The 24101-nt window shown below is 40.6% G+C and overlaps 1 protein-coding gene across 1 annotated transcript in view; it reads right to left on the bottom strand.

Annotated features, from left to right (window-relative positions):
• dhx8 (DEAH (Asp-Glu-Ala-His) box polypeptide 8) overlaps window positions 1-24101 on the bottom strand; it is a 46145-nt gene that overhangs the window by 8745 nt on the left and 13299 nt on the right. The window contains exons 9-22 of the mRNA XM_080213832.1: window positions 23982-24069; window positions 22338-22435; window positions 21141-21288; window positions 19928-20109; window positions 16658-16852; window positions 15392-15577; window positions 14395-14605; window positions 13068-13249; window positions 9921-10061; window positions 8685-8840; window positions 6890-7027; window positions 5868-5996; window positions 4507-4703; window positions 1716-1895 (exon numbers count right to left, since the gene is read on the bottom strand). Of these exons, the coding sequence (XP_080069958.1) occupies window positions 1716-1895; window positions 4507-4703; window positions 5868-5996; window positions 6890-7027; window positions 8685-8840; window positions 9921-10061; window positions 13068-13249; window positions 14395-14605; window positions 15392-15577; window positions 16658-16852; window positions 19928-20109; window positions 21141-21288; window positions 22338-22435; window positions 23982-24069 (2231 nt within the window). The remainder of the gene's footprint in view (window positions 1-1715; window positions 1896-4506; window positions 4704-5867; window positions 5997-6889; window positions 7028-8684; window positions 8841-9920; window positions 10062-13067; window positions 13250-14394; window positions 14606-15391; window positions 15578-16657; window positions 16853-19927; window positions 20110-21140; window positions 21289-22337; window positions 22436-23981; window positions 24070-24101) is intronic.

Genomic DNA, 24101 nt, shown 5'->3' on the forward strand with positions numbered 1-24101 from the left:
AGTGGAAGCACTTGAGGCAAAAAAACCATCTTGTAATTGAGAGTGAATGAACGGCAGTAATATATAAATAAATACTTTGTTTCTGTATCAGAGAGAAATAAAGTTAAAATGCACGTGATTAGGATAAACACAGACAGCAAGGATATGAAACACAAAACATCTGGGAAAAGGTGAAGGAGAATGCAGAGGATCATAGCTTAATGGAGTGAGAGGATATGTGACAGATGCAGAAAAATGTGAAGTAGTGCATTTCTGGGCTATAAAAATATGCAATTGGTTTTGAACTTGTGAATGACGATGGTTAGGCTGTGGTTGGGAGTACCGAGTACAGTTCAGGTCATTCCGTTATTGCTTATAATGCAGTGTTAGTGCTGTCAAAGGGATACAGCACAGATATGATAAAATTGCAGCAGAAACAAAAGGTCATAGATGTGAAGAGCTGCTCACAAACAGAACCAAGAAGGTTACGGTGAATCTATGAGGTTTTCAAAATTATGAATTGATAGGGAAAACAGCAAAAATTGGTTTAACTTGCTGACAACTTGGTAACAAGGTACATCACTTCAGCATAGAAGAAATAAAGGCAGAAATGAGGAGGAATTTCACCCCTAACGCAGAAGATTGAGCCACCATGAGTAGCAATTGAGGCAAAGAACGCTACTTGACTTAAAAAGTAAAGCCGTATGCTGGTCAACAGACCAACATGCAAATCCACCAGCAAGTATGGGGGCACGGTAGCATAATGGTTAGCACTGCTACCTCACAGTGCCAGGGCTCTGGGTTCAATTCTCAGCTTGGGTCACTGTCTGTGTGGAGTTTGCAACTTCTTCCCATGGTCTGTGTGGCTTTCCTCCAGGTGCTCTGGTTTCGTCCCACACTCCAAAGATGTGTGGGTTAGGTTGATTGGCCATGCTAAATTGCCCCTTAGTGTCCCAAAATAAAGTTAATTTATTAGTTACAAGTAGGCTTACATTCACATTGCAATGAAGTTACTGTGAAAATCGCTGAGCGGCCACTCTTCGGCGCCTGTTCGGGTACACTGAGGGAGAACTTAGCACTGTCAATGCACCTAACCAGCACGTCTTTTGGACTGTGGGAGGAAACCAGAGCACTCGGAGGAAACCCATGCAGAAGTGGGGAGTACATGCAGACTCCAGACAGACAATGACCCAAGCCGGGAATTGAACCCGGGTCCCTGGCACTGTAAAGCAGCAGTGTTAACCACTATGCCCCTGCCCGTGACGGATGTGAAGGTTAAACGAATGAGCGAGGTAAAGATGTGGGGTTGTGGGATAGGGCTGGGATGGGATTGTTGTCAGTGCAGACTCAATAGGCCGAATGACCTCCTTCTGCACTACTGGGATTCTATAATTCTATGAAATGTTGGGTGGTCAAAAAACACCCAAGCCTTTTGTGGTTGCTCACAGGGCAATGCCATTTTCCTCCCTCCAACTTTCTTCCTCCGAGAGAGAAAAACAAGCGATGTATATGCCCCTTCCTTTTGGCACAACATTTGTTTGAAAGCCGGGCAAACTGTGTTGTCTGCCTTTCGGACAATCTCAAAATGTATCAGAAATTTAATCTGCTGTACTTTATCATTGCTTGCGGGTAATCAGGTTTCAGCCATTCAAAGTGGGCCAGACCCAACAGTCCACAGAGGCGTTATGCACAGTGGTTAATTTTGACACTATGATTATCTCAATAACACTACATACCATTCAGGCTGCCTGTTGAAGAGAGCACTGGAGGGGTGAATGTACACCACCTGCTGGTCAATCAGTGTACGGTATCCCTCTTGTGGATCCTTCTTAGCTGCATTGCGGAAGAAGCCACTGCAAATTGCTTTCTGAACTCGCACCGTGGCTTTGCCACACGAAACAACATCCAGTTTATGTCTGTATGAAAACACAAGCAAAACTAAAAAAATAACCAAATTGGTCACAATGTAAACAATGCATATTTCATTTAATGGCACAGATTTACTTCAAAAGATCCAGTCCAGACTTTTACCGATTTGCATTTATATAACGCCACTCACAACTGTGGGGTGTCTAAAAGTGCTTTCAGCCATTGAAATGCTTCTGAATTGTACTCATTGTTGTAATGTTGGAAACTGGGCAGGCAATTTAGCACAGCAAGCTGCCATGAAGAGCGATGTGAAAATAACCAGATAATCTGCCCATTTTTGATTGGGGGATAAATATTGGCCAGGGCATCAGGGATAATCTCCCTGCTCCTTCTCCAAAACAGCATCATGGGATCTTTTACATCGATCTGAGCAAACAGAGGGACCTCAGTTTAACATCTCAGTTGAAAGACGGAATCTCTGACCGTGCAGCATCCCCTCAGAACTGCACCGGAGTGTCAGTCTTGATTTGTATTCTTGACTTTAAACCAAACTGTGGGGCTCAGAAGTGAGAATGTTACCAACTGAGCCACGGCTGACATCAGCATTTCTGGGTTGGCAGGTGGCAGACACTAGATCTGCTCACCTCCGGATGGGCATGCCAGCAAGAAACGTAAATGAGGGAAACACACCGTCCAATGCATTTATGTCAAGTCAAAGTGGTTGGAAGGAACACTGGGTCCAGATCTCCAACATTCAATGGCCAATGGCTGCCATCTCATCCTCCCCTGCTGGAATTTACCTGGTAGCGGTATTTGAACATGCAATATCTCAGTGTATCTTGTACAAGCCCAAGAAATGGCGAGAGTAGAGGTTGTGAAAGGCATTACTGCATAGAAATACAAGTTCTTTTGTTTAAGGGTTAGAGAAACATCAACAAAGCAGGAGGCAGGAGTCCTGCTCTGTTTTCCCGATTGGAGATGCCTCCCAAGCATTGAAAGTGGCGGAAGGGCCAAATCAACTAAGCTGCTGTGTCTTACTCAACAAGGATTTTGGATGTACTGAACAAAGAAATGTCCATGTACATCGAAAGTCATTAAAGGGATTTTCACAATAACTTCATTGCAATATTAATTAAACCTACTTGTGACACTAATAAATAAACTTCAGATAGAAAATTGCACTGCAAAACCAAGGCAGTTTCACCACTGCAACCAACCAGTTGTGAGGTGTTGATTTTAGTTTTGTATCATAAAAAGTGCTTACGTCGTATAAAAATGCTATATACTTGATGGTACAAAATATTATACTGGCATCACAAACCAAAAATTTACGATTCATTTTCAGATATGCCTAATATTTTAAAATGCACTTGAAAAAAAAAATCAATCTCTAACATCTTATCGAGTACCAAGAAAGTGTAACCATTTGTAAATAAGGATTAGAGGGGGATGGAAAGAATACTGCTCAACGGGTGTAATGGCCTCTGTACTATGGATTATTAGGATTCTATGCAATTTCTTCTACTTTCGGCTTAAATATTAAATTTTGTTCAAGTTTATTCCTGATAAAAGTAACTAATGATTCACAAGAGACAGCTGCTACAAACACAGACAAGAACTGTTTGCAAATGATCATATCATGTCCTCTTCTAATCGGTGGTTTTGTTTCTGAAGAATGGAACCACAATAGTTTCTGGCGAGAGTGACAAATAAACTTTGCAAAAACAAAACTTGTGAAAGGTGTGTAAATTTTTCACAACGAGCACAGAACAGCCAGTAAATTGGTGCAATGGATAAGGAACGGGCACAATCATGAGCATTCTCACGTATGGGTTTATAAATTTGTCTCAACTCCCTCCCTAACAAGCTATCCTCACTTTTCTCATGAAATAGTACAAGCAATTTGCATTTCCTTTGTGCACAGCACAAAGTGGTGGGAATATGGATTCACAGAGTGAGTTGCCATTAATAGTCATGTCATGGGCACAGTGGTTAGCACTGTTGCCTCAGTGCCAGGGACTTAGGTTCAATTCCAGCCCTGGGTGACTGCCTGCGTGGGTTTCCTGTGGGTGCCCTGGTTTACTCCCAAAGTCCAAAGATGTGCATGTTAGGTGGATTGGCCATCCTAAATTGCCCCTCAAGTATCCAAATGATGTGTAGGTTAGGTGGATTGGGGATAGAGTGGGGAAACAAGCCTGGGTAAGAGTTGGTGCAGACTTGATGGACCAAATGGCCTCCTCCTACAATGTAGGGATACTATGGCTCATGGGGAAGCGAAGATTGACAATTCCGTCCATACCAAGGTAGTAACACAACTGAAACAGAGGCGTCTCATATTGTTACTGTGTACATTCCAGCAACTGATAAGGAAGTGACAGGGCCATGAATGCCTGTGTTTTCATTCTTCCTCCTATCAATATTCAGTGGAGCTCATAGAGAAGGGACGAAGTGAAAAATATCTGGCATCACCATCAATGAAAGCTGCAAACCATTTAAACTGCCCAGGGTAGTCAGAATGCACCATCTTATACACAGTTTAATTCATTGTGGGTTTGTTCATTGGAAAAACAACTAAGTCAATAGATTCAATATGCATATTTTGTTTAACTTCACTTGCAAAGAAATACACTCCGAGACAGGCAAGCCATTTCTCTATACCTGTCCATGATGCCCAGCATCTGTTTGCGGATATCCTGTGCTCTGCGAAGGGAACGAGCTTGGATGAAGTTTTCGTAGCACCATGGATTGGAAAATTTATTGTTTTTCCATGAATTGTAGACAGCGAGCAAGGTGAGATGATCCCCTTCTGCCTGATGGAACTTGGCCTTCTTCTGGTCCGCAAGGGCTTGCTTATCCTAGGAGTGATTTAACAGCGTATACGAACAATGATTGAGTGAACGCAGATTGAGTTGACAACTGCAACTGCTTAAACAGAATGAAAAACATTACAGCTGCTGGAATTCTGCCACAAATGTAGAAGATACTGAAATGCACAGGTCAGTTAAATCTGTAACAAAGAAAAGACAAGCCAGCAATTCAGATGCGAGTCTTTTGTTGGTCCAGTTCTGATAAAGCTTCTATAACTGAAATGTTAGTCTATCTTTTCTCTTAACAGATACTGACAGAGTTGTGCATTTCCAACGTTTTTAAATTGTAACTAATGTTTTCAAATTTATTGGTAACCTCCTTGGATCAACAACTGGGTTCTTCCACTTGCTTTAATATTTTAAAAAATTTGGTTTCTAAATTGGAAGAAACCCAAGTATCTTATGATAAACTCCCTCGCTTCTAAAATATAATTTCTGTAGAAAATCCTAGCTTAAAAGAAAAAGTACTTGCAAAAATAAGTTTATAATATCAATTCCATGGAAATGCTGTGTACTGATCCAGAGTAAGAAGTCTCCAACAGGTTTATTTGGAATCATGAGTTCTTGGAGCTCTGCTCTTTCCTCAGGTGAGTGGAGGTTAGTTCACAAACACGATATATATAGGCCAAGACACAATTGCAAGACAATTACAGGTTGGAATGTGAAGAATGGTTGGAATGCGAGTCTTTATAGGTATGAACAGTGTGTGTGTGGAGAGGAGGGATAATCAGAGGTTAAAGAGCTGTGAGTTGTCTTAAGCCAAGACAGTTAGTAGGATTTTGCAAACCCAGGCAGTACGGTGGAGGTTACAAGTAGTGTGACATGAACCTACGATCCCGACTGAAGCTGTCCTCATGCGTGCGGAACTTGGCAATCGGTTTCTGCTCGGTGATTGTGCATTGTTGTGTGTCTTGAAGGCCATCCTGGCAAACGCTTACCCTATGATGGGGGGCTGAATGCCCTTGACTGCTGAAGTGCTCCCCAACTGGAAAGGAACACTCCTGCCTGGCGATTGTTGCGTGGTTTCTGTTTATCAGTTGTCACATCCACATCATATTTACTCAGAGTGAGTGATTACATTGGCACATTAAGTGATGAACAGGAGGTTTTAGTTAGCACTTTTCAATTGTCAGCCCAGTTAGATTTGCTTACCTTTGGTCGGTAGAAGACATTCTGCACAGACAGCATGGACACAATTGTCAACATCTCTTCGCTGCAGCCAAGATGTACAGACATAATCAGCATTTTACATAACATGGGCTCCAGAGGAAACTCAGCCATCTGAGAAAAATGTTTAGAAAATGGTACAGCTTAATACCAAAAAAAATCAAAATTCAACTTTTTTAGCAACATTTATTGATATGAAAAGTGGCAAGGTTACCAATTCAAGTCAATTTTTTGTTTAAAAAACCTCAATTGTGATTCCTTGCATGATATTAATTTAATTAACTTAATAGGCAATTCAAATCAATTAACTTTGAATTAGGAGCAGACTGCATCAAGCTCAGTGAAGACTAATGCAGTGCATGTCCCTATGTCCAAGACATTATTTCCAATTCTGTGCGGCAAAATGAGTTATATACAAAATACGGTGGGTTATAGATTCTTCTCTTCTGAAAGACTTGAGTATCCGATCAGGATGAGCTCATAGCTCAGCTCTGTCAATCAATCAAAATAAAATCAATACAAATAACTTAAATCAACAGAAAACTTCATAAGCCTAATCACCTTGTCCAGCCAGCCAATTTGGCCATTGCAAGATTGTGCAGACACATCTCATTCTGTTCTATGGAAGACAGTTTTATGATCATAAAGACATCAGCAGACACTGCAAGGTTAATAGATGTGTGACTGACCAATGCAGCGAGTAATAAATAGGCCTAAACGAGAAGTGATGAGACTTAATCCATTCACTTCCTGCTTAGTATTTAAGATTACTGATATTTAAGTGTAGAAACTTCAAGCACTAATAGTCCCTGAACTTAATAACTTGGTAAATTTTCTGTTACAAAATAGGCAAACTGCACAACACTCCAGTCACAACAGGAAGTAAAATCAGCTTAACTGATTCCCAACTTGTATACTGTAACAGTGGTTGCAAATGTGGGACATTAGCAAATCAAATTTGAACGTTGAAAGCATTCAGTGTTTAAGATCCACTAAGTTCCCCTTACCCTGCGTCCGAGTCTTGTCAGCAAACCTTCATCATCCAGTGCTCCTAATGTGTACAACTGTTCCATGGCTGTGATGAGAGTCTCCATAGGTGGGGCATCCATAAAATCAAACGAAAGCAGGTCATTGATCCCCATAGCCTAAGACAGAGAAATGTTTCATCGTGAAAGTACACATATTTTGAATGTCAGACGACAGTTGTTAAAGCATCCCAGACTCTGATGATTGCTTTTACTCATGTTCTGTCCTGATAGTACAGATTTCCTGATAAAAAGCATAAGGACCAACATGCACAATTTACAATACACAACAGACTAGTGGTGGTACTTCTGTGTCAAAGTGATGTGCCACCAACCCACAAACCTTCTTTAACAATTGATCTTTTTCTCTAATAGCAAAACAACACCTCATAACAGGTTTTAAGAACTCAAAATCCTGATGTGGGGTTGGTTATCTTGGTTGGTTAGATGGTTAGTCGGTGGATCGCATTAATGGCAACTGCTTGGCGTTCGATTGGGCTCAGGGCCTGCCTCCTCCCCCAGCCACAATGAAAAAAAAAATTACCACACAGCCACGTTTTGACGAATGATTGCAAAGGGCCGGCCCAGAGAGTAAGGAAAAATAAGAAGCCCGGTGTGTAGCTATGCATACTGCAAACACAAGAATATTTGAATATCGAGGCCAATTCACCTGGAAAAACCTGTGGAATAAGCAGATCTCAGCATTTAAATTCCTGAAATGTGCTTCCATCTCTGCATCAGGTGTGGAAATTTCTAATTTCCATCAAATATACGTTCTGTGATATAGAACATAGCAGGGCAAAACGTTTTCCTCCATGTTATCTTGGAGTGATGAACACTACTATACTATGCTCTATGGTATTTAGTAAAGGTTTTGAGTAGTGAGGTTAGCTAGATATCCAATAACAGCTGCATCATCGGAGAAAGTAGAGCCAAGGGTCACTATTTAAAAGTAAGGGATGTCAGATGAACAGAATATTTTTTCACCAGAGCATCATGAGGAATTCTCTTGCTCAAGAGTCAGTGCGAGCAGAGTCTTTGAATATTTTAAAGGCAGAGCTACATGGAGTGTTTTCATAAAGGCAGCAAGGTGGCACAATGGTTCACACTGCTACCTCACACGCCAGGCACCCAGGTGATTGTCAATGTCTGTGTGGAGTTTACACATTCTCCCTGTGTCTGCATGGGTTTCCTCTGGGTGCTCTTCCACAGTCCAAAGATGTGCAGGTCAGATGGATTAGCCAAGGTAAACGTGCATGCAGGGTTACAGGGATAATGCAGAGGGGAGGGCCTGGGTGGGAAGCTCTTTCAGAAAACCAGTGCAGACTCAATGGGCCAAATGTCGTCCTTCTGCACTGTATGGATTCAATGGTTTTGATAGTATAAATGAAGATTCAATGATAAGTAATCAATTTAATATTGTCAATAAAAAGTGAGAACTGGTTAAGAGAACTTCAAGGAATGAGTTGAAAAAGCATGGAGTAGTTGGAGTAGGGACCATTACCTTGAGTGGATAAACATTGCAAAGATAAAGAATTATGGGGAGACATCAATGTGATTATTGTAGCAGAAAACTAGCGCAGACAAGGAGGGATAATTCTATGCTCTACTTGTATGGTTTTAATATACATTCTCAAAGTTACCTCCACATTCAGCAAATATTTTATTAAATGGGGCGGAGATTTCAGGTTTGCCTCTCTCCCCACACTTAAACCTTATAACATCCACAGCAATTGACAATGTTTGAAGATGTAACTGTAATCGGCATTTAATTTACCTTGAGTGACAGCACTGTACTAGCAAGATTAGTCCTTTGGATTTCAGGAACATTTGTGGTCAACATTTCATCCCTATAAGCACGCTCGGTGTACAGTCGATAACATTTCCCAGGTCCTGTCCTTCCTGCACGGCCAGCACGCTGTTTAGCTTGAGCCTGTGGACAACAGACAGTATTCGAGATATTCAAACTACGAACAGTTTTGGTTTCCAGATCTAAGGAAAGACATATTGGCATTGGAGATAGTCCAGAGAAGATTCACTAGGTAGTTTCCGGGTATGGAAGACTTTTCTTACGAGGGGAGGTCAAGTAAGTTGGGCCTGTACTCACTGAAATTTAGAAGAATGAGAGGCAACCTTATTGAGACATATAGGATTCTTAGGGGGCTTGGCTAGATGCTGAGAGGTTTATTAAATTTTATTTATTCGTTACAAGTTAGGCTTACGTTTTGCACTGTAACAAAGTTACTGTGGAAATCCCCTTGTGGGAAATTCAAGGACAGAGGGCATAATCTCGGAGTAAGGGGTCACCCATCTAAAACAGAGATGAAAAGAAATTTTTTCTCTCTCAGGGTAGCAAATCTGTGGAATTATTTGCCGCAGAGGGCTGTAGATACTGGGTCATTACATTCAAGGCTGAGATTTTTAATCAGTAAGGGAGTCAAGGGTTATGAGGAAAAGGCTGGAAAGTAAGAGTTGAGGATTATCATATCAGATCAATCATGATCTGCTTGAATGGTGGAGCAGATTGATGGGCTGAATGGCCTACTTTTGTGTCTATGTCTTATGGTCTTAAAATGAAACTACGGGAATTTACAATTTAAGACTTTCTTCCTCCTTACCCACCACATATCATGAACAATTATCAGTTTTAAAGGTTAAGTATTAAAACCAAAATTGTTTTACTTTCCCTGGTATTTGCTGTGTTTATGAAATTTTTATTTAAGTTGTACAAGAACAGTTAAAGAAAAGGCTAATCAGCCTAAAGCCCATCCTTCCAGCATCCTACGTCTCTCAAGCTACCATCCAACTGGGACATCGAATGCCTTTAAAAACTGGTAGGAATAGGTGACTTATGTCTGGGCTACTATACACAAATGGCACAGTCTACTAGAAACCTAAATGAAAAATAACCTGTGTCAATTAATCATGATGCTGGCTTTGTTTAGAAAGCATACAAAATATGAATATGACCAACATATAAATTACATTTTAAATAGACATTTAAAAAGAAAACCTGTGAAATTGGAGTCACCACCAACTGGTCAATGCCAGTCTTTGAGTTATAGACTTTCTGCTTAACAAAACCAGGATCCACAACATAGTAGATGCCGTCAATAGTCAGTGATGTTTCAGCAATGTTGGTGGCAATTACAACCTACAATTAAAAAAAAGTGGTTACAGAAAGAAAGGTTTTGAGAAACAAATGAATTAAAAAACAACAGGAGGAATAAAACCACTAAATCATCTACATTTTGGCACTTCTTAATTCTCTACGGCATTAGGAGCGGCTGCCAACAACCGTCACCACTTCTTCAGGGCTCTTAATGTGCAGGAGAACATCTCAAAGCACTTTGCATTGAAAAGATAAAACCTGCAGACGCTGACTAGGCTGTAGCAGGGAGCTAACAGTACAGAAGGAGCTGGGGGTGAGTATGGCACTGTTGATGAGAAGGATTTCGAGAAAGATTTTGAAAGCAGAGAGGAGGGTGTGGCAGTGTGAACAAGAGGCAAGTGGAACAGGAGATTAGAAGCTGAACAATTAGGCACATCATAGAATATACAGTGTGGAAGGAGGCCATTCAGTCCATCAAGTCAGCACTGACCACAATCCTACCAGGTGCAATTCCTGCAACCCTTCTATATTTACCCTGCAAATCCCCCTGATACTAAGGGGCAATTTAGCATGGCCAATCAACTGAACCCACACAACTTTGGCGTATGGGAGGAAACCCATGCAGGCACAGGGACAACGTGCAAACTCCACACAGACAGTCACTCAAGGCCGGAACTGAACCCGGGTCCTTGTGAGGCAGCATGCTAACCACTGTGCCACTGCACTGCCCAATATGCTGGACTAAAGAGAATGAGGCAGAAAGGTGCCTAGAAAGAGGAAAATTGCAGATTAAGGCTTGAGATGAAGAAATGGACCAAAACTCCAGTAATTTTGGTCAATAGCAAGCAGAGAAAACTTTTCCTTAGTGAATAGTTGCACTATGGAATAATGCAGACCAGGAAAGCCCTCTGCATCTCTGCTGAGTTAGCTTTACATATCTGAACTGATGGAAGCAAAACTTGGACTGGATTTAAAAGGAAAGAAAACCTTTTAGCTAGAGTCTGTGATCTTGAATACTATCCACCTCAGACTGGGAATTTCAGGCAACGGGAGGGAGGATCTAGCTGCTCAGTAATGGCAGACATTCGAACTGTTTGCCAAAGCTCAATGTTGAGACTCATTCAAAGAATGGACATTTTGAAAAAGGGGGACTTCCTTGTTTCTGCTGATCACAAAGTTAACAACTTTGATAAAAGGAAGAAAACTTGGTTGGGTGGTGGAGGCAAGGGAAAAGGAGGATAAAGGATACAGTCAGTTCAGTGGCAGCATGCTCGTTTCAAGAGGCAGAAGGTTGTGGACCCCAGGACCACTTCAGAAATTTGAACACAATCTTGGTCAACACTTCAACAACTTCCTTAGTCCTGTGTTATGAAGTGTGCCTAAACTTATGTGCCCAGACATACCCACATGCTCAAGTTTTTGTATCAAACTTACTGGGTAATGATCAGGAACAGGAACTCTGTTTGATTTACTCATCTTTCTCTCCTACAAACACATGGAGGCATTTCCTGCATTTTACCCCTCTCAATTGAGGTGATGGTTTCCAAAAACACTTTTTAATTCTACAATGATTTTGCTTTCAGCTATTTTGGAATTTATGGGGTAACCTGTTTTGATCCATACTCATTTAAGCATACCAATGATCCATACTACATCCATAGTAAATAAATGGATTTAGTGAAACTTGCATTTGTATTTCTTCTCCAATCCTCAGAATGTTCCAAAATATTTCACAGACTAGACGCTGTTTTAGTATATTTAGCATTTTACATTTAGTTTAAGTGTTAGTATCACTTTCTGCTTAGCAACGGTCAAGGTACTAAAAGATTTTTGTAATGCTGGTTGAGATATAATGGTTGACTAGAACACTGGGAGGACTGAAGATGACATTTTACAAATGCAAATGTTAAGCTGAGGCCCCATTTATCTTCCCAATGGGTGTAACAAGGTCCCACAACCTTATTTCAAATAACAGGGAAATTCTCCTCCCACCCTTCAACCACACCTTCCCCAGATTCAGATCATATACGACAAAACAGTCATTTGAACAAAATATCAGAGGGCAATTGACAACCGCCAAATTGTAACTTCCCTCCCCGTCAACCCAAATCAACACTTTCCAACTTACAGGAGAAAACTGAAGGGTAACCAAAAGCAGTAGTGTGTTTAGAGACGGAAGTTAAATGTTTTGTATATATTTAATCATGATTCCACGAATGAATACGAAAGGAAGCTTTGTTCACCATAAACGTTAATGATCTTTGTACGCCATTAAAATTGCACAGTGGTCTTTTATAAATGTAGCTATCAATAGAGGCAAGTTAGGAAAGATGTTTTTGAAGGAGTGATTAGAAGTAGTTATATCAGGCAATGAGAAATTGACTGATGCTAGGTTTCTTTACAAAAAAATATATAAACATGTCAAATAACAGGCATGGGGTGTAATTTTACTGGCACATCCGCCTGCGGTTCATACGATCCCGCCCGAGGTCAACAAAGAATGCCGTTCCCCGAGCCTCACCTGCCCCCAGAATCGGGGCAGGCATGCCGGTAGAATTCCGGCCATGCTGTCTCAATGAATTTGCTCATTTTTACGTAGGAACTGGTGACCAAGATTCAACTAACTTTGTTCTTAACTTCTAACTTACATATGTTACTGTGGGGGCAATGGCCTAATGGTATTATTGCTAGACTATTAATCCAGAAACTCAGCTATCTTTCTAGGGACCCGGGTTCGAATCCCGACACGGCAGGTAATGGGATTTGAATTCAATAAAAAACGTCTGGAATTTAGAATCTACTGACAACCATGAAACCATTACCGACTGTCGGAAAAACCCAAGTGGTTCACTAATGTCCTTTAGAGAAGGAAATCTGTGATTCCAGAGCCACAGTAATGACTCTCAACTGCCCTCCAAGGGCAACTAGGGATGGACAATAATTGCTGGCCAGCCAGCAATGTCCAAGTCCCATGAATGAATAAAATAAACAGTTTAAGTGAAACAATATTGCCTGTTTAACATTAAAATAACTAGATTGCTATTTTACCTTTCTGCTGCCAGGAGGAGCTGGATCAAAAATTCTGGTCTGCATCTCACTCGGTAAAGCAGAATAGACAGGCAGAATAATCAACTCTGGCACATCGGGACCCATGGATTTCATTCGCTCGTACAAAATCTCACACGCAGTGTCAATTTCCTCCTGACCAGTTAGGAAAACCAGGATGTCACCTAAATTCAAAAATATTTTTACAGCACACTTTAAAATTGCACTGGAACTTTCTGCAGGTATAACAAATCTAGATCCTGGAATTTAAAAAGCAGCTTACAATGCATAGAATTACTGACTTGCATAATGTTAAATGTTTTCAAAGAAACACAGTCTCAGTTTCCGTTAGTAAAATGTATGGGACTGTAAAAGGTTGCGGCTGGTTTGGCGATGTTTGGGAGGGGTGGGGAGGTGTGGGTACAGTTGAAAAGACAGGAAGGGAGACTGTGCCTCAAGCAGAAAACTGCATGCACCTTTTAATTTAATGGCCTTAATTTTGCAATCGATGGCAACTGTATCTCACTCGCCATTCTTTTCAGCTCAACTTACTCATGGATATTCTATGGAATTTTGCACTGGAACCTGTGATGCTCAGATAGTCAAGGTGGTGCATGCCTTTTACTGGGTACCTGGGACCTGCATTTGTGTACCTCCTTAACCAACCAGACTAAATCCTTACTGATCTACACAGCGTCTGAAATAGAATGCATAAATTTTAATAATTTTGGATTAAGGATAAGGAAAAAAGATAAAGGAAAAAAGATAAAGCAAAAAAAAACTTGAACATTAAAACTGAGGGAATGAGATTTCACACTTGTAAAATATAACTTTCACTACTGGAGTGACTGGAAATGACTTTTCACACTGTCAAAAATTCTCTCATGTTAAGATAAACCTTATATAAGCCCTATATTTATCTGTGTATATCCTTTCCCGAATGTTGAGTCACCTGGTGAAAAACTGGTGCAATGAAGCTTCTGCAGGAGGAGGACAACTCAGACAGCAACTTCCTTACTTCCCTGTTTCCCTGTGCACGTGTGGTTGCAGGAAGCTGTTGTCTTAACTTACAGTTTAACAATGCTGAGCATCTGATAACCTCCCTTTGCTGCTAAATCCAAGCAAATATCAAATAATTTAGTCACTGAGATTACAAATGACTCGTTCAATTCTTAAGTCACTTGCATCGTGAAAATATTATTCAAATAATGACACCGAACATCAGAAACAGAACTTTTTTAAAAATAAAATTGCGATTGGTTTTGTGAAAACAATACGTTAGAAGTAAGATTATTAGTCAGTAGTTTGAGTTCTGTGTTAATGTAAATACCTGGTGGCTCCGTTAAATGAATCTGCATCACTGTAATTAGACTAGCGTCTAGATAATCGGTCTCCGGTTCCTTAGTATAAAGCACTTCCACAGGGTACGTTCGGCCAGGGATCGTGAAGATAGGCGCCTCATAGAAATACTGAGAGAACTTAACTGCATCCAGTGTGGCTGATGTTACAATCAATTTCATATCAGGACGTTTTTTAACAGTCTAGAAAGGAAAAATAAGCATCATGAGTTAGAAGGGTGAAATGTTTTCATAGCACTGTTCTAAAGAAATGTATAAAACATCATTATTCATTGCTTTGAATCTAAGAGTCAAAACTGTTAGTCATAGAAGTGCTTCCACAGGATTCAAGTACCAACCAACTCAAGAGCAGCTCCTTCCCTGCTGCCACCAAGGTTTTGAATGGACCTACCTTACATTAAGCTGTTCTTTCTCTACATCCTAGCTATGACTGTAACACTACATTTTACGCCCTCTCCTTCCCCCTTTTGCACCTCATGAACGGTATGCTTTGTCTGTATAGCATGCAAGAACTTTTCATTGAAACTCGATACATGTGACAATAATAAATCAAATCAAGATAAAACATTGAAAAAAATTCTTATTGCAGTACCACTAACCTAATGCGCATAATTTAGCACTACAAAGATGAGCTGAGAACACGCTGAACTATTAAATCCTTGTACATTTGCAATAGATCACTGAGTTCAAGATTGTAATCTAAATGAGGTTTAGAGAAGGATCACAAAATCAAACTTCATTCTCAGAATTTAGAATGTCATCCGAACAACTTTATTAGATTTGTTCTGCAAGTCTGTATACCATGTTCTAAATGTTGACTTTTGTGCCCAGTGTGCAAACAAACACCAGAGCAAATTGCAGGCAAATTGGTCCAACACGTGACTGATCCAATTTGAATTTTTTAAATACGCAATGCTCAACACTTTAGTGGCTTTGCAGTAGAGAAAAAAATAGTTGATGGCAGCTTACCTTTTTCAGAAGGCCAAACAGAACATCAGTGTGGATAGTCCTCTCATGGGCCTCATCCAACATGATGATAGCATACGGAGACAGGTCAGGATCTATTAGGCATTCTCTCAGCAGCATACCATCAGTCATGTACTTTATCACAGTCTCTGGACTGGTGCAGTCCTCAAATCGAATGGTGTAACCAACCTGCAATGTTCAGCAGAAAGACGGAATGGGAATGCTCTCACAATTCTAGTATCCCACCTTCTCTCATCACACATGCTCAAAGTCAGGTACACATTATTAAATACACATATGAATTGCAAACAAAATCTCTCATGTTTCTTTCAGTAGCCTTGAGGCACGAAAACAAGGAGGAAAGTGAGTGAAAAATGATTAGAAAGACAAGCTGCAGTGGAAAGATATCACAGCAGCCTAATCTACAGTACTGAATGCAGCATGTTCTTCATATGCTCAAAAGATTGTCACCATTTTATAGTTTGCATTGTGTAGGTTCAATAGAACATATTACAAATTTGTGGCATGTTCATTATTCAGCCATTCCTTGTAGATTATACAATCAACTGAACCATTCTATTTTGCTGGAGCTTTACAATATGCTGTAGAGGGTACAGGGCACATAAGCTAACAATTACTGCTTGCTGAGTTGTCATCGTAGGAATACTTCTTGTCCATGTGTGCTACGTGCATAGACCTTTGGGGGGTATTGTTAATATGTTCCCACAAATTTATATTTATAGCACGAATAGTAGCATGTGATAACCCTTTGAAATGATTCATAAAAACAATATATGAGCATTAATCTGGACAAGATTTAGGACAGCTCAGTGGCACAGTGGTTAGCACTGCTGCCTCATAGCACCAGGGGCCTGGGTTCAATTCCAGCCTTGGTTAACTGTCCATATGGAGTTTGCTGACTGTGCATGCATGAGTTTCCTCCCAGAGTCCAAAATGTGTAAGTTAGGTTGATTGGCCATGCTAAATTGACCCTAGTGTCAGGGAGATTAGCAGGGTAAATATGTGGGGTGTAGGGATAGGGCATTGGTGAAATCGTTGTTGGTGCAGTCTTGATGGACCGAATGGCCTCCTTCTGCACTGTAAGAATTCTATGATTCTAAAAGTAAGTACATTAGAATACTTTCCCAGCATTAAATATGAAATATATTTGATCATTTCAACAACTTACTGATGGAAAAAGCCTCAGAATGAAAGCCATCAAAAAACAGCAGAAAATTAGTATAAAGCAGGTAGACAATTTCGACTTACCTCTTGACCCAAGCAGCAACCATACTCTTCTGACACTCTTTTAGCAACTGACATCGCAGCCACACGCCTTGGCTGCGTGCATCCAATTTTCCCCCGGGTTGTGTAGCCTGCCTCTGCCAAGTATTGGGTGATCTGAGTAGTTTTACCAGAGCCAGTTTCCCCGATGACAATCAGGACTTGGTTGTCGTGCACAGCCTACAAAAAAAATAGAAACATATTATCAGAAATTAATTTTCAAAAAGGCAATGCGAGGACACGAAAGGTTGTGTTCTATTTCCAATTAGTTAAGCTCATTTCTGAAAAGCATTACAATAGAACTGGAACAGTCTACAAAAGGAAATGGTGGAAATCACAGGGATTGAGTTTCATAATGTGCTTGAACGCAGTTCATTCCTATGGAGTTCCAGCTTACTACTTACATAACTGTACAAGACATTGATAAAGTCACATTTGGAGTACTGCATACAATTCTGGTCACCCTGCTATAGGAAGGATGTTATTAAACTGGAAAAAGTGCAAAAAGTATTTAAAAAGATGTTACTGGGATTGGAAGGTTTGAATAATGAGTGGCTGGGACATTTTTCTCCCCAGAGCAAAGAAGGATGAGGGGGTGACCTTATAGAGGTTTATAGAATCATGAGGGGCATAGATAAGGTGAATAGCCATGGTCTTCTCCCCAGGGTAGGGGAGTCCAGAACTAGAGGGCATTGGTTTAAGGTGAGGGGGGAAGATTTAAAAGGGGTCTGAGGGGCAACTTTTTAAACACAGAGGGTGCTGCATATATGGAATGAATTGCCAGAGGAGGTGGTAGAGGTGGATACAATTATAATATTCAAAATACATTTGGACAGATACATGGATGGGAAAAGTTTAGAGGGATATGGGCCAAATGCAGGCAAATGGGACTAGTTCAGTTTAGAAACCTGGTTGGCATGGAAGAGTTGGGCCGATGGGGCTGTTTCTGTGCTATATATGTCTATGACTCCAGTACAACTGAAATAATAAGTGTCCATTTAAAATGGAAATGTTGACTTCAAAATTAAAGCTGTCATTTACACCACTGCAGCATTCTGCGACAACTGATGCAAAGAGTTGACGAAAATTCACTAGGCTGATAAGCTGAGGGTTTCTTTCTGTCTTGCCTGCTGAGTATTTCCAGCGTTTTCTGCTTGATAACAAGGATTTAATCCAAATTTTAAAATCAAATCAGAAATGATGGTCACTGCCACCTCTCTCACTATGTTATCTCCAAGAGACACTTAAGTATACAACTGATTATTTTTACACGAAGCATGTCATTCGTAAAATTAAATTTATTTATTTAGTCCAAGTCATGAGCTTTTCCTTCAAATAACTGAACAGGGTTTCCTGTTAGATTTTAATTGCTGCCAAAATTAAGAGAACCAAGCTGCTTGCTTCCAAATATCTTGAAAATCAAGGTAATGGTTTCCAAAATACCAAGATTACAAAAAATCTTTGAATATACCATGCGTTCCACTTCACCCCTGAAACACTGTCAGAATATTTGCAGACGTTACTGAATACAGAATGTCCAAGTTCATGATAAATTTAGTCCAAGGCCCAGTAAAACCCTCTGTGCAAATCCACAACATTCTGTACCTTATTAGAGCAAAGGAAAATTAGCTAAACTGTCCGAACTGCTTAGAGTGACTTGGAGATAACATAGTGAGAGAGGTAGCGGTGACCATTATTTCTGATTTGATTTTAAAATTAATAACACCAAACACTAAATAGATCAATGCTATGATTCTAGCTAACATAATTTCACAAAATTGAGCAGATTATTGCCGCAACTCAACAGGCCGGGAAGTTAGTGTAATTATATTTTATAATTAACACAGTGCAGCACGACAGCACAAGTTAAGTTCACATCAAGATGCCTTACGCAGGAATTTCCTACTATCAGGAGGAGAGGATGTAAAGCAGAAATATTTGAACCTCAAAATGCCGGTCAGACAGCAACGTAAGCAGGTGATTAGCAGCAGGATGCATAATGTCCTCTCAACCAAGCAACTGCAACTATTAAGCATCTAAACACTTCCAAATAGGAAGTGGGATAGAGATACAAGAATCACAAATAGAATAATTGCCAAAGCCGTTAAAGTTCCCAGGATTGGATATGGCAAAATTAAATCGCTCTAACTGAATTGTGAATTCAGTGGCATATGTGACCAGGAGTGAGAACTGGTTTTAATGTTGCTAACTTTTCCTGCCTAACTATTTTGCTAAAATGAGTCGGAACCATCCAAAATCTCCTGATTAAATATCAGGCTTTTGGAGGGTTTCAGACACAGGGGCTGGAATTATACTAGCACGCCTGACCTGATTTCGGGGGCGGGCAAAGCTCAGAGAACGGCATTCTCCATTGGCCTCAGACAGGAGCATACGAACCTCAGGCAGACATGCCGATAAAATTCCGCCCAGGGTAATTGACCAATGGAAGAGATTTTCCAGCCAATTCCCATGCAATCCTTGCTTGGGGACTTCCAAGGGTTTCCCTAGTGCATCTTCACAGTTGCAACCCTCCAGGGGACCACAAGACCTAAGTCATTGATATTTCTATCCATCCTCTCCCCTCCATCTTCACCCCATTTCCATTTATTTTCTTTAATTCTGTTCCTTCTTTTCATCTCATTTATCCATTTTTATCATCCTTCATTCTTCTACTTTCCATTTTTCTACTTCTCCATTTCCACTTTCTTTCTTGGCCCCCCACCTCTCCCCCAACTTCAGGTAAACTGCCTTAACCATCTGTACCCCTGTTCTGCCTTTCACGCATTCTGATTATTTAATGGACACTTTTAGCACTCCTCTCAACCATCTTGATCCTCATTTACATTCCTTTTGTTCTTCTGCAGCCCCCCCACACTCAGTATAATTTTTTTCTGATTTTCTTTGTCCTCAAAGTGTCATACATTCAACCTAAATGCTGCTTGGGGTTTTTTTTCAAACAGAAATCCTTGAAAAAGAAAATGTGATTTTTAAAAAATTTTAATAGACGCTGCTGCTCACTGTATGCCAGAAGTCAACATGATACAGAGTAAAGTGAAGCCATAACACTACTTAATAGCTGTAGCCTGGAACTACAGCATCTATGGAATAATTTACATAGAGAACGTACTTTATAACCAATTACCGATCAGATGTTATTAAGTGTGATGAAGAGAGAAAATTGTGGAAACGAAATTTGCAGAACATGATGGAAAAGTTTTGCATGGCTACATGTCAACTTAATGTCATTTGTTTTACCTGAACCAGCTGTTCTTTAAGTCTGTAGATAGGTAGGCTCTCTCTCTGCTCTAGAATAGACATTTGGGTTTTACGACCGTATGACGCCTTGTTTCCTCCAAAGGCATGCTTCTTCCACTCGGGGATGTCTTGGGGCATCATCCCTATGCCCCTCATGTTTGCTGCAATCTGCCGGCCGTCAACTAGAAACAAAGCCACATGGTTTAGAACTGCCTCACAATTTTCCAAATGCTTTCTGCACTTAGTACAAGTATGACAATTTACTGCACTTCAAAACAATGCTTTATTTGGGATAAGGAGGAGAGAATTAAAAGGTGCAATGAGCAAGACACTCTGTACTACATGTGGAACTCAAATCCATTCAGAATAATGAGCTGAAACTCTGCTCTACTTGCAAGCTGTGGTAGTCTCAGTTAAAAACTGGACTGCTAGTTTCCAGTTGGGGCACAACGCAAACTATTAACCTGAAAAAACTGATCCGTATAGGATTATAGAATATCTACATTGCAGGAGGCAGCCATTCGGCCAATTGGGCCTGCACTGACAACAATCCGACCCAGGCCCTATCTCCATGACCCCATGTATTTACCCTGTGAATCTTCCTGACATTAAAGGGGCAATTTAGCATGGCCAATCAACCTAACCCGCACATCTTTGGAATGTGGGATGAAACTGGAGCGCCCGGAAGAAATACATGGGGAGAACGTGAAAACTCCACACACGTAGTCACCCGAGACCAGAATTGAACCTGGGTCCCTGTCGCTGTGAGGGAACATTGCAAATCACCATGCCACCGTGCTGCTTGATTCAGACAGACTACAAGGTGGCTGCTGCGAAAAGCACAACATTCAGGCAATGGGGAGAGGTGTTCAGCTCTGAAACACATTGTTAGGATCAAGTCTCAGAGCTTTCCTCAGCTTCTATTCCTGAGAGACCTGTGCCTATTTGATACTCATCCAGTGCCAAAATCAGAAGTTTTCCATTCCCTAGCAATAGCACTTTGAAAAGCAAAGGGTACACACAAAAAAGTGAACCATAGAAAGCTGCAGTTATTTTTAATAATTCATATAATTAGCAATTTTAAACTAGAAAAGCATAAAAATATCACATTGCAAATGTCTGAGAAACAAGATCAGCAGAAATAAACTATTTACAATCAATAACTTCCCTTCCCATCCTCAGCAGAAAGAACATACTTTAGCCATTAACGTACCATCAGGTAGTGGATCAACCCAGTGTTTATTGAGTCCCATTGGGATTGAGTCCATTTCTGCCTCTCGCTGCGCTTGTTTCATCTCTCGTCTTTCTTTGGCCAGAGCGCTTTGCATCATGGCAGCCTGGGACAGCGAGCCATCAGGATTCTAAATTCAAAACGCAAACATTTTAACACTTCAATGGCAACATTTTGCAAACACAGTACCAACTAATTGGCTATTGAAAGTTTTCAAAGGCTTTAATTTAGCACAAAAGCTAAGTCAGCAAATATGCCTCAGGAAGCGGCTATTTTATTCAAAAAGCAGCTGAAAGCAGGAAATGTCGGAAACTCTCTTAGCAGTGGAAGGTCTCACTCTTGTAAATGTGTTACTGTAGCATGACAATTACATGGTTAAGCTAAGACAGGTAATAGTAATTGGCTCAACCTCTCAAAGAGTATAAATGGACACAGCTAGAATAGATGTTGAGGGTAATTATGTGGAGTTCATATTTCTGCCTAGTTAGGTGCAGAATAAACTTGCTGAGGGTAAAAGACAAAAGATACTGTGTTATTCCTCCATTACATACCAACAGTTAATATTAATAACTATGGCTGTATCACTAAATCTTGATATAGTGCATGTACTTCAGGATCGATAGAAGCACAAAGCTCCCTCATAAAGTTGCCTTTACCGAATAATTACAATGAATAAAAATCTATTTTGTTAGTGTCACAAGTAGGCTTACATTAATACTGCAATGAAGTTACTGAGAAAATCCCCTAGTCACCACACTCCAACACTTGTTCAGGTACACTGAGGGAGAATTTATCATGGCCAATGCATCTAGCCAGCATGTCCTTTGAACTGTGGAAGGAAACCAGAGCACCCAGAGGAAACCCACACAGGCATGTTGAGAACGTGCAGATTCCACAGTGACCTAAGTCGGGAATCGAACGCAGGTCTCTGGCGCTGTGAGGCAGTAGTGCTAACCACGGCGCCACCATGCTGCCCATTATATTAATTGCCTTAATGTACACCTTATGGACCTTCCTGGCTCAAGATGAGCTGCAGATTAACTACAACATTCCAAAAAGCAAGCAGCGAACATGCTTCAAGTGGAGTACAAATTTAAAATATGTTTTACAAATTAAGCATAGAGAAATGCCAAAGAGACATCAACAGAAGCTGTGGATTCTTTAACAGTTTTTGCATACCTTGACTATTTTAACAGGACTCATGTCCATGCTCTGCTTGGTATGTCCCCTAAGGAATGGAGGTTCTTCTTCCACTAGCTCTATCTCAAGGTCCTCATCTGTAAGATAGTTGGCAACATCAATTAATAACTCATCAGACTGCATATAAAATATTCATTTTTGATATTTGACTTTTAATATTACAGAAATGTCTAAGACATCTCAGTTTGATAAATCAAGAGTTCTGAACCCATCCACAATACTGCAAACATAGAAAAATACAAAAACGTGAGGAAAAACTGTTTTATATCTGCAGCAAGTGATCAGGGTCTGATATGCATTGCCTGAGAATGTAGTAAAGACGTATTCATTCGCAGCTTTCAATGGGGAATTGGATAAGCATCTGAAGAGGAAAACTTCAAGCTCTGGGGGAAAGGCAGAGGATGAGCTGAATAGCTCTTAAAGAGAACTGCCTAAGTGGTCCCATGGTGTAATGGTTAGCACTCTGCACGTTAAATCCAGCAATCCCAGTTCAAATCCCGGTGGGACTTCAACATGTTTGCGCGGCACAGTGGTTAGCACTGCTGCCTTAGAGAGCCAGGGATCCAGTTTCAGTTCCGGTCTTGGGTCACTTCCTGTGTGGACTTTGCATGTTCATCCCATGTCTGCATGGATTTCCTCTGGGTGCTCTGGTTTCCTCCCACACTCAAAAGAATAAGTGGAGATGCTGGATTTGGACTGGGGTGTGCACACTAAGAAGTCTCACAACACCAGGTTAAAGTCCACAGGTTTACGTGGAATCATAAGCTCTTGGGAGCGCTGCTCCTTCATCGGGTGAGTATATCCAAAGATGTGCGGGTTAGGTTGATTGGTCATGCTCAAATGCTCCTTGGTGTCAGGGATCTAGCAGGGTAAATATGTGAGGTTACAGAGATGGGGCCTGGGTGGGATTGTTGTGAATGCACACTCGATAGGCCAAATGGTCTCCTCCTTCTGCACTATCGAGTGAGATTCTATGATTCTATAGACAGATCGTTCTGATTTTTACTGAATTAATCCATTGTCATTGGGATCAATTGCGTTATACTCTCCTTTCATGCACTGCATCATCCACCTTTGCACAGCAGGAGGTGTGAGAAAACTCAATAAACCAATTGACACGAGCAAGATAGACGGGCTTAATTTATACAATCCTGACAGTTTGTGTATACAGAAGCATGGTGCCACTGAACAATTTAAAAGCATAGATTTTTAAAAGGTCTTAACAGAAAGGGCAAATGTAGCAATTTTCATGTTAATGAAAAACAACCAACAATATTTTTGCAAAAGGTGCCTTTACCACAGTAAAGCACCCCAAGGTACTTCACAGGAGGGTTAACAAACAAAATATGAAACCAAGCTAAACGAGGAGACATTAGAATAGGTTGATCATAGAGATAGATACTAAGGAACATCTTAAAGGAGAAGAAAGAGGTCGAGAATCAGAAGGCTTAGATCAGGAATTCCAGACCTTAGGGCCTAGGCAGCTAAAGGTACAGTTGCCATTGATGGAACAATGAAAATCTAAGCTTAATGTAAGTAAATACATAATATGACTCAGTTATGAGCACATTTCTTTTAAATTAAGGTGCTCAGTAGAAAGAAAGAACGCAAGCTGAACCATACCTTCTTCATCATCAACTTTGGGAAGGATGCCTGTCTCTTCATCAAAGTCAGGATACTCTTCTTTTGAGATAACATTTGCTGCAATCATCTGAAATTGTAATCACATACACAAAGAATGGA

Source organism: Carcharhinus amblyrhynchos, chromosome 27 (genome assembly GCF_965287045.1).
Source record: "Carcharhinus amblyrhynchos chromosome 27, sCarAmb.v2.hapA, whole genome shotgun sequence".
Classification (NCBI taxonomy): Eukaryota; Metazoa; Chordata; class Chondrichthyes; order Carcharhiniformes; family Carcharhinidae; genus Carcharhinus; species Carcharhinus amblyrhynchos.